The 12,263-nt window shown below is 41.6% G+C and overlaps 1 protein-coding gene across 2 annotated transcripts in view; it reads left to right on the top strand.

Moving 5' to 3' along the window:
- Window positions 1-12,263, top strand: part of tbck (TBC1 domain containing kinase) — an 86,132-nt gene that overhangs the window by 47,780 nt on the left and 26,089 nt on the right. For both annotated transcript variants that reach the window (XM_080446636.1, XM_080446635.1), the window contains one exon: window positions 3,100-3,272. In XM_080446636.1, coding sequence (XP_080302762.1) covers window positions 3,100-3,272 — 173 coding nt within the window. The remainder of the gene's footprint in view (window positions 1-3,099; window positions 3,273-12,263) is intronic.

Here is a 12,263-nt window from a genome sequence, read left to right as displayed (position 1 = left end):
TTCTTGAGACAGGTAAACCTATGACTAAACTGACATAGGCAGCTCAGCTTTTCCTTTGTTAATGTCAAACTCAATAAAAGATTGCGTCAGAGCTATGAGCATATGTGGCAACTCATAATTGTTCTCTTTTTGTGTTGTTGCATGGTATAACTAGAAAGATTGCACCCGGAGTGCATAACTCCACCAACACTGTGCAATTGTCAAGATATGCCCTTTACACCTGAAATATATGACTATGTAAAATATGTAATTTTGACCATGCCCTTGTTTGTTAACTTTTCATCCCTCTTGGGATGCAAATCATCTTTTTGGGGCAGGCTACTGATCACTCCCACCAAGTATTATGACAATTCACCCATCCATTCTCAATTTTGACCTTGATTGTGATATTGACCTTTGACCTTTTTGAAGGTAAATTAACACATTGGGTGCCAGAGGTTTATTAAAATATTATACTTTGAGTGCCAGGACTTTTTAAACATTTTGAACCTTTTTCAAGTAGTCACAAAATATTTTCAGTGATCACCGTCCTCACGGTGATCCCCTCATTACACACATACAGGTCTCGTACAATCGGGGGGAAAAAATTTAAAACATTCGGAAATCCATTCCATAGTTGCAGCCAGTTGAAAATAGTTAAATTAACATTGTAAAAAAAAAAAGTGCACAGGAGCCGAGATACAGGTTTTTGAAGTCATAAGTTAACCAGGAGGTGGATTGGAGTCTAAATCTTGTAGGAGTGATATTTCCTGTTGCTGTGAAGGAAAAAAAAAAAAAAGTAATTTTTTTTTTTTTTTCAAAAACCGTATATATACGGTTTTGGCACTCAACGTTAGTATGCGCAAAACCGTATATATACGGTTTTGGCACCCAATGTGTTAATGAGCTCTTCGGGGCAGCTTGCTGATAATTCAGTTTCATGAAAATTCGCCCACCCGTTCTCAAATTGCAGAATGCAAACAGAATGGAATGGATTGAAAACATAAAAATGAATTAAACTTTCTGATTCTCACTATTGTATTCCTTTTGAATTCTTCATTTTCACTTCCATTTCTCTCAAAGCTACAGACCCATTCCATCCACCCCCTAGCAGTTACCATTTTGCAGACAGTTGTTATTGTCTGTCCAGTGCTTGATTTGTGGCCACAGGTTGTGGCTCACAAATACCTCCAGTACAAAATGACCGCATCTAATTGGTCACGTCTAACAGAGAAAGAAAGACCCCAAAAAACAGAAACCCTTCCTGCAAAAAAGAGTTGTCTGGTTACATTGGAATGCCCAGCTGAGCCTGGGGCTGCCTTGTTAAAGCAGCTATCAATCTGCTTTCCTTCATCCCTGCCTCTGTTTCACTGGAAGGAGTGATTGCATGAGGCATTCATCGCCCCAGGGAGAGACAATGTGCTTTGCCCCTGAAACCTTTCTGCAAGCGGGTGAAGAATCTCAGACCACCGCCGCTGTGTTTCGCGCCGGAATGAACCTCACTGAAACTGAATCTGTGAGGTCCTAACCCATGGGAGTACCCCGGACCCCTGCCTATCCATGACACCACTGTGGGACCTTAGAATAGAGAAAGGAAAATGATACATCTTCTATTTAGTTTCATTTGAGCCCCAGCCAGGTGCTAGGTCATGTCACGGGGCTCTCATTAGCCAGAACAGTCGTTAATGTGCAAAAAGAAAAGAGGCTACTGAAAGAGAAAGGGGCTAGAGAGTGAACAACCTAGTAGGAGGGGAGAATTTTCAATTCACCCCCAAATCCTCAGCTAATCCAGTGAGTCCCCTTTCCCCTAATCCTCCTCTGTACCCAACGTGAGAGGAAGGAGAATGAGGAGGGATGCTACCCCAGAGGCTTTAGAAGCCACGGAGAGTGAAAAAGAGAGCAAAAAAGTTTTCTCTCTAAGCCTCTGTTTTGGAACAAGCACTCGGGGTGGAGGGAGGATCCACTGTTAGGAATCTAAGGGGTCTGTCCATAACTGAAATGGTGTGGGGTTTTGCTTTTGATTGATTGAATACTATATTAACAGTTTGCAAAAAAGGTACAGTGGTACAAATGTATTCAAAATGTGCTATAAGATTACCACCAATAGCCCTATGGGCTTATTTCGTCAGTCAAGGTGTTTGAATCACTACATTGAGAGTATTCATGACTATTCATTGCCATGGTCAATGTGCTGTAATTGGCAGGAATTGTGTGAGCATGTCACGTTCGACCTGCTAAACCCTCCTCGTATATTTGCATAAGCTCCCATGTTTTGTGCCCAAGGAGATGAACAAGTGGCAAAAGTCTGCCTAAAATTTAATTGAATGCAATTTTGCCCTCATTTCGTATCTCTACTGTGTACTCCTTAATGAGTAAGATATTTATTAATTCTGTCATACATGCACATGCACAGTTTTATATGAGTATTGGACTGGTTATCCCAGAACCCTGAACTCAACATCATTGAAGTTGGGTGGGATGTCTTGGAAAGAAAACAAAGAGCAGAAATCAGCCAAAGTCTTAATATGTTAAATCACCAAAAGATTGAGGCTAAATGCTGAATTATTACATTTTTCAGTGAATGTTTGTTGTGCTTACTTCATTGTTATATTACTGTAAAGATGGGGGGGGGGGGGAAGAATTTGTACTAATGTCTATGCAATGTTTATTTATTTAGTTTGCTTTGTTTTCTCACCATGGCATAATTAGGATTTGTTGTTACTGCACTGTTCATGGGTTTTGGTGTCAATGAGACATGAGTTTTAGTTTAGTGTGAGTCTACAAAGATTAAATAAAGTGATGCAAACCACAGTGATAAAATACAGTATGATGACAACACAGAAAGAAGAAAGAAATTGATGAGATACTGAAAAAACACGGGGCTTAAGAAATATCCCTCTTAAAAAACAGAAACATGAGCCAGTGATTTTTTCTTATCGAAGCTTGTCTTATCAAAAAATGTATTTTAGGTGAGATGACAAAGTTCCACAAAGTTCAACAAGTGACATTTTCCGCACAGCAACTTTTTTCAGTATATAAAAGTCACAGCCACTGTCTGGAGGAAATAGTTCGCTACTGAGAAATCTTAATATTTTCATCTCTTTTCCCCTCGTTTCCCAGAGATTGACATTGAGAAATGTGTCCGTGACTCCATCACTCTGTTCTGCTGGACCCCGAGAAGTGCTACATACCGGCAGCACGCCCAACCACCTAAAGCAGCTGCTGATAGCAGTTACACCAAGCTGCCAATGTACTACGCCTCCGACTACCAAGACATGCCCAGGACAGACCTGGTGAGAGCTTCTCATCACGCACGCACACACGCACGGTCGCACGCACGCACGCACGCACACACACTCTTTACTGTATAATCGCACATTTAGGCACCGTACTTTACACTCATACACACAAACTACAGAAATGCTCATACACACAACCTACAGAAATGCTCAAACACCCCACATTGCATAATGAGACATCAGAAATACATCACTGCGATTGCTAGTCATCTTAGTCAACAAACACACGCACACTCATACACACACACACACACACACACACACACACACACACACACACACACACACACACACACACACACACACACACACGCACACGCACAAGATACAGTAACACTCACCATCCGCAAACCTGTCGTCCCATAACATTGGAATGGGCTGTATCCTATTTGGAGTGATTGTATGTGTCTATCATTGTTTACTGCTGTCAGGAATTGATTGTCTGCGCTGGTTATTATCTGGACTTGCTACTTTTCATCGTCCAGTCCCGCCTCACATTCAGCCACAGTGGCTGAATCACAGATACTTGAAAGCTTTGTTCAATCTTCTGTATGCTGGAGGAATTCATTGACCTGACTTGTTATGCTGCAGTGGTGGCCGTTATAGAATTCCACTTCATGCAATTATCTTGCATCTATTCTGAATTACAGCAGGTAATTACACCAACTCATTATTAGACCACTCTTTGGAGCAAAAGTGTGTCAGCGCATGTGTGTGTCTGTGAGTGAGTGCACGTGTGTACTGTATGTCCATGCACAGAGTAGTAATTATATAATAGTTAAAGTGATGTGTGTTTTGTTATAATATATGATATAATATATCATGCACACTTCGCCTAGAATAAACATATATGTAATATATGATATAGTAGTCTCAGCTGTTTAAAAAAATATGAATCCTAAATTACTTCCTATATGAAAGCCAACCGATTTATCTGCTACTTTACTTACGAGCAGCAATATTGTCAACAGTCTTGCTTTAATTATTATGTAGGTCAGGACAGTGGAAAGAGACAGGAAAAGAGGGCGATGGAGACACGCAGCAGAGGTTCTGTGCGAGACTGAAACACAGGATGTTGCTGCCAGGTCTGCACATGCAGGTAGAGGTTATGACCCAGGCATCTTTTAACCAGGCAAGCCTAATTTATACTCTGTCATAATGCCTTTGATGTCCATTGAAAATGGCCTATCTACTGTACAAAAGCTCAGAGTGCGTCACACTCTGAGCTTTTATGAATTAAAGGATCGTCAAGTAGTTAAACATCATTAAGCAATGATACCAGATTCAGTAACTGCTGAATCTTTCTGCTGGTCTTTTGCAAAAAGACCCCAGTTGCATAGCATTGTATTTTACGGGCAGTTGGTGACTCAAAGGATGCCAGTTTTTAATCAGCAGACAGGGTAGAAAAATCATGGTGTGAAGATTGAATCAGAAATGCACCCCAACCACTACCATCAATGTGCCCCTTGAGCAAGGTACTTGAACCTAAATTGCTTCCTTGGAGCTGCTCCAATGACCACAAGTAGCAGACTGTGATTGTATTAGGCGACTCCCAGGCTTGGATGTTTGTAATGGTACATGTGAAATGGGGGTCGCTGGAAAGGGCCACCCATTCTCAGTCAACTCTTCATGGTTAAACAGATAAAGGCTAAAGATAAAGTACATTGATTAACAGCGTCCAATTTAAAATTGTGAGTCTGAAGTCACATGAAATGTTTTCCTTCTCGCTGCAGTATGTTGTTTTATTCGAGGTTTCCATTTTCCAAGCTTGGATTGGTCGCAGACTGTTGCCATCCATCAGGGCTCGCCAAGAATTTACGATCCGCCTGACGGAATAAATTCTTATACTGGGAATCTAAGTCTGACATGTGGTTAGTATGGACACACTGGCTGTCTCTGCGATAACACTGTTACCCATGTCTCCACTATCGACGCACCCCAGGCCAGGCCTACGCAGTAAAATCCTCAGTGTTGATTTCACTCTGAAGAGCGTGCTCTTCTGAGTTAAATGAACACTAAGCATGTTACTGTGTGTAGTCACATTCTTCTCTTAATGAAAAAACAAACAAACAGAGGTGGCGGTCCACTTCCTTTGTATAGTTTCTGCAATGACAGACAGTAGGAGAGTGAGACAGCATGTTGACAGACAGTAGGATAGCTGTGAGTGAGACAGTATGTTGGAGAGGAGGATTATGGTTGAAGTCAGCAGGGGTACATGAAGTCATGGTGGTTAGCATTTCAAGCACCACAGGCACACTTCAGGCACACTCAATAAAATGAACAAAGAGCAATGATATTTGACATACAGTTATGTTTGGTAAATAAATAACACCAAATGAATAACAAGAGCTACGACTGAAGCAGACCTGCTGCTTTGGAACAAGTTACAAAGCAATATCAGGATAAAGCATGTGTAGTACTGCAGATGAGGGTGAGTTGGATCAGTGTTGAGAGCAGGTGCGGGGGTGAGCAGTCCTGTTAGAACACAACATCTGAACCATCTGGATGTTTTCGGGGCTTTTATTTAGTGAACAATATTGGTTGGAACTTGGAAGGTGGTCATTGAATCATCCCACTAACACACCCACACACTCACCAATGAACCTAATTCCTCTCAACATCAAGGCTGCCTTTCTACGTCGGTACTCATCCGCTGTGGATCTTGTGGATTCGTGAACATGCTGGTCTTCATTGCCTTATAAAAAGGACTTGCATTTGCCCTGTTGCCAAATATAGTCTTCACACTCCAAAACATCGTCCCATAACAGCAGCAGATGTGTGATGTGGTGTATTCACTGATGTGATGCCACGTTTCAGATGAGCTCCTTGTTAGTTTTTTGTGCCCTGGCCCTGTTTGCCTTTCACACCTGAGTGCGTTGCACCCAGATACCAAACGCTCTTGTCGGCCCCATCTCCTGTGTGCCCAAGTGATTGCTGTAATCTTTCTCATTCAGCGTCCTGTGCAGAGGCTCATCTGTATGGGCGGTAGCATTGATCCCTAGCTGGATCTATCTGCAACCCCTCTCTGCACTCGCTCACAGAACATACAGACAGAACACAGCGCAGCGGTCAAATGTCAAAGGCTCTTCACAACTAATGACTATCTGCAAGACACCTATACGGTGGCCCTGAGGATATAAACATGTGTTTTGAACCTCAGCACCACCATGTACATCTGTCCTCTCACCTATGTCCACTTGCACGCTAACACACCAACACGCATACAGTATACATATGCCTGTCTACAGCACACACACACACACACACACACACACACACACACACACACACACACACACACACACACACACACACACACACACACACACACACACACACACACACACACACACACACACACACACACAATACATACATACATGTGTGCATGTGTACCTGTACAGTACATACAGTACACCCGGTCATGTCTAAGCAACAGAACATAGGTCAATGACATTTAGCACAAATACATTTTGAATTACTCCAAGACACATTCTTCATTTCATTTTAGTTTCACCGCAGATGTTCAAGGATAAAATAAAGACCTGTGATTTTTTTTGTAAGTTCGGCCGTTTTGGACCTAATTTACCTCTTAATATACACACTATAGCAGTTATTCTCAACCTGTGGGCCGCGAGGGTATTGCAAGTGGGCCTCTAAATGATTAGCAAAACATTATGATTTTAATGATAATATAAAATGTATAAATAAAAAATGTAAGTAACCATTTGATCCAAGGTGGAACACAATCAATTGATTGATCATCTGACTACACTACCACCATGAGTGGTTTCAAGATTTTCAAGTGGGCCATGATCCAGTAGTACTTGGACCCAAATTAAATCAGCTTCATAATCTGACGATCTGACTATAATAGTCAGCTGTCGGTAGAAACAGCAAGCTCCTGTTTCTAGCCTCTTGCTGCTAACATGCTGGACTTGCAAATACAGTAGCTCCAAAAAAAGACAATCTGTGAAAGTGCCATGGTGACCATCCACCATCTCTACCTTCACTGCCTGGAAACCAGTAGCAGGGCACCATGTTAACTCAGTGGATAGTTTGATCTGAAACTCTACTGGGCTCCATGTGCAAAAATGTATTTACAATCTGACCTGACTGTCCCCAATATTTTAGTTTTTTGAATATTTTTCCGACAAGTGATACAGGTTACTGAGTGAGGACATTGTGAAGCATCAGTTCAGTTTGATCAGTTTTTGTTTCAGGCTATATTCTAATCTCAAGGATTTAATCGATGTTGTCAGTATGCCATTTCAGCAATAACTGAACACAATTTAAGAAACCATGACCTATTCCCCCTCTGTAATTTTGTGCGTAGGCTTTCTGAGTCATCAAGCTTTCATGCACCGTAAGTTGCTTATTCAATACTCAGCAAGTTGCTTACTCAATACTCAGGGAGTTGCTTATTCAATACTCATTTCATTTCATCGGCTGAGATCCAGAGACACCAAAGAAATTTAAGATGTTTATGTCTGGTCCCTAAGACTTTTGGTTCTATTTTCTGTCAGCGAAAAACACAAAGGAATTCTCGTTAAGAGAGACTGCTTTGTCTGCCCTACTAGAGAAAATGATATTCACTTCACAAGGACATTAAGAACCCAGAATTAGACTGGAAATTTTATGGGGAAAACCTTTCTTTGTGTGTGCGTCCATCTGTGCCTGTGTGTATGTGTACTGTATGTGTGTGTGTATGCTTGTCGGTAGGTCCCTGTGTCGGTCAGTCCCACTAGTACACACTTGTGTACTTGTACTAGTGTGTGTGGTGTGAGTACAATGTGCATGAGTATGTCTGGTGCATGTGTGGATTGTGTGCTGCGAGAGATAATATCAATGTCAGCGTTTTCTTAGATCATGGCCTCAATTATACTACTCGTTGTTCTGGCTCCATGCCTTGCAGAAGAAATCCCTTTACTGCTGAAGAAATCCCCTAGAGAATTGTGCCCGCTTTTTAGAAAACGCCATATGCCGAACGTCTTGAATTGCATGCGGTGGCATTACACAGAATATATAAGCCATTGTGATACTTTGAAAACTCAGCATGATTATGATGAAGGAAAGCATATGCAATTCAAATGGGTCATTAGCATTCTCAGGCCTTATTCAGAGCCATTGACACATTTAGCTGCATGGTTAATGTTACATTACATGAACATTATCGTACTGTTGAATTATAGAGCTCTCACAACCACACGCCTTCTGACTCTGATCAGGATGTAGCAAAAAGCAGCAATCCATAACTTTCATGTCCTATCTAGGATTCAAACCCGGTTCCCCAACACAAGTGGCAAACAATTCTACTGAGAGCTACAATACAACTACAGCTTTAACTTATACTCTACAGCTGATCATTGTGCACACTGGCCTAAAAAAGTGCAGTTTAATGTTTCCATATTGAGAGAGCATTATTGAAAGCAACCACAAACATATGCACGCCCACACACACACTCACACAGTCAGCTCATGTTTATCATCTGTTTATCACTTATTGCTATAGAGTTGACTATGGAAAGTAAGTGGGTTGCTTTTTAGCACATGTGCCATAAACATTGGCGAAAGTGACACACACAAAACATACTGTACGCATTCACATAGTACAAGTATGTATCCACATATACATGAACAATGATAGCCATCACTATCACAATAGCACTAACACAGTGGCACAAGTTAGAAACTCAAGTGCTCTTGTTTTCTCTGTCACACACACACACACACACGCACGCTCGCGCGCGCGCGCAGAGACGCTGGATAACTGGAGGGGATTTGGTTATGCTTATCGGGGGCTCCATATTAGCACCGTTACGCCTGATTTATACTTAGTTGAACTCCTGTGTCACGCACAGAAAATAGCAGCTCTACAAGCTCACAAACATGTTGCGCTGCAACATGTTTTGGGCTTGTAGATCGGCTTTTTTCACTGCTTCGACGCCTGCACGCAACAAAATACAACTCAGTCTTTACTGTCAGTCAGGCCAGTGAAATGTTTGAGTGTCATAAACCCATTGGAGGCTGGCAGACATGTTCATCATGACATTCAAGTCCACACACACACACACACACACACACACACACACACACACACACACACACACACACACACACACACACACACACACACACACACAGCTACTGTACCATCAGCCCCCAAGCACTGACAGGCTGGAGAGTTTGGCTGCATATTTCGGCTCTGACTTTGTGTGTACACTGTGTGTGCATGTTTCTGAGTCTACTGTATAATATAGAGTATGGGTGTCTCTGTAGTGTGTAGTTCTGTCCTCATGTGCACCAAAACTACACTAGGGAAAATCTTGCCGAATGAGGACATCCTTCCACCCCTTATTACATCTACCAGAGGCTATTGGGTTAGACTATGGGGTTATGACTTGGGTTAGGGTTAAGGTTAGGATACGAGATAAGAGCATAGCGTGGTAAGGGAATGAATGTCTTCTGAGAAAATGTGTTGGCGGTCCTCAGTTATAGTAAATAATAGCTTGTGTGCGTGTGTGTGTGTGTGTGTGTGTGTGTGTGCACACGTGCAGAGGTGTTGATGTATTTAATATCATCTGGATAGCTGCCTGTGGAGGAACTCCAATGTGTTGCGTGTCTGTGAGCCATTCCTGTGCTTTTAAGGTGCTGTTGAACTCTGCATTTTTGAATGCCCCCCATGTTTTTGCTCTATTTGAGGAACATTCTGTTTTATTATTATTTTATTATTGCATTTCTTCACGTCTTCTGGACCTCTTTCACTCAACCGTGTGCCCATTAATTGTATAAAACTTTGTTTTTTGTTCACTCTGTAAAATACATTTATCTCTACATTTCTTCATTTGTTTTGAAATCTCAGCCACAATCAGAATTCAACATTTTTGGCTCTGCAGTACTCCAGCCATCTACAAGAGGGTATATCTGTGTCTCTGTGTCCGAAGCTAATCTTGCAAACCGCTGGACCGATCTTTCAACTACAAATTCATTACTGTAATAGAAATATTGATAATGATAATATTCCATTCGGGTGAAGTTTTAGATCATTTATTAGGAAGATTTCAGCAGAGCAAACAGCATACAGATCAGATAGAGCTCTGGCCTCCTGGCCATACAGATCATGAGAAGCAGGGCTCCGGCCCTGCTCCTCCCGCCCCTCGGGGCACAAGCTCCTTGAACCTCATCTAACACAGTTCTTTATAGTCCACAATGCTCTTCTAAATGTTCATATAAGGTATGTACTAAAGATAAGAGAGACACATACACAGTTACACAAATACACATAGCTGACACACTGAGAGTAGCACTGGGGGAAACAGGTCAGCTGTTAGATTGACAGCTGTAGCTGAGTTGGAATTAGCACATTTATGTGAAACCTTGCTTCAATGAGATAACCACCAGTACACAATATATATACACAGGTTGGCATTCTAACATCCATTACATTACCACTTTCATTAAATTAATCGTATAGAGCACCGAAGTCTGACGTAGTTTATGCATCCTACCTGGGTCACGTTTTTTCCCCCCATTCTGAATTCCCATAGACGTGTTTAATATTGTGTCAAATAAGAACTGTGTTCCAAAAATAAACAAATGAGCATGGCGATTTGACTCATATGGATATGAAGCATCAAGCATCAACTGACGGCGAGGAAACGCTAACGTTACCGCCGCCGAATTAATAAAATTTTCGCCAGAAACGGACTGTATCAAATATGAGTGACTGACTATCGTAAACGATACAGAGCCACCTCCCTGACAATATTGCCGGGACAATTTGTTTATTTTTGGACCACAATTCTTATATGAGACGATTCTAAGATTAGATGACCCAATGTTATTCTCCATTGAGCAATTACTTCCGTGACCCAGGGGATGAACGAGTGACGTCAGGACTTCGTTTTTTGTTTTTGTTTTTTTTTGTTCTTTATTTACCCAGGGTAGTAGCTGAGCACAAGTGCTCATTTTCAGCAACGCCCTGCACATAGAAACACACAGACAGACAGACGGTACACTATGTCACACATAATATCACCTTTTACACTTTGCTTTCCATAATAGCTCAGGGTAACATGAGGATTATTTGGTTTTAGTCTTCATTTCATTAGCTCCTTTGTGACTCTGTCGCTAGCCCAGTTAGATTTTCGACTCAAGTCAATAGTAAACAGCGATGTCTTGATTGACGGCTCTTGACCTTTGGCCGACAACCTTCTGCAACTTAAACACACCCATGCTTCCAAAACATCACATAGTATCTTTAAAAACACGTCTAACGTTCAATTATTCTTTAATAACGTGTACAGAAAAGATTTAACTTTTTTTTTAACGATGTAGCAATCAGCTGGGGCCTTGTTTCTGTTGGATGTATTGTTTATCCAATCCTGAGAGGCCCAAATGTATTTTCTTTGTGAAATCCAGTGAATAATCCTTTAAAAGCATTCCTTCCAAGGCTGAAGATTTTACCCATTCGATACCAGTCTGATGGTGTCTGTTTATTTTGATGGGTCCCTCCAAGGCCATGTAGGGGAATTTCAACCATCATGTCTGAAACTGTATTCTGTCCAAGCTTTGAGTGAAATCGCTTTATTGACAGCTGTGTTGCTAAAAAGGACCACAAGGTCAATGTCTACTTCTGATTCCTTTATCTAGTCCTTAATACCTTTTCATTATCTCTATTTGCACGCATGCATGAGCGCGCGCACACACACACACACACACACACACACACACACACACACACACACACACACACACACACACACACACACACACACACACACACACACACACACACACACACACACACACACACACACACACACACACACACACACCCACACACATCCTGTATTACTTTTGAATTACCCTTATCTTGTATTACTTTGAATGATGTGTGACAAAAAGTGTTGTTTGTGGAAGCTTATCTGGTCAGCATTATTTATTGGTCAATATATATTTTTTCGGTCTCTCTCACACACACGC

Source organism: Gymnoscopelus braueri (genome assembly GCF_963280865.1).
Source record: "Gymnoscopelus braueri genome assembly, chromosome: 2".
In the NCBI taxonomy this organism is placed as follows: Eukaryota; Metazoa; Chordata; class Actinopteri; order Myctophiformes; family Myctophidae; genus Gymnoscopelus; species Gymnoscopelus braueri.
Note: the sequence above shows the minus strand (reverse complement) of the source record. Positions and strands in the feature narration are given on the sequence as shown.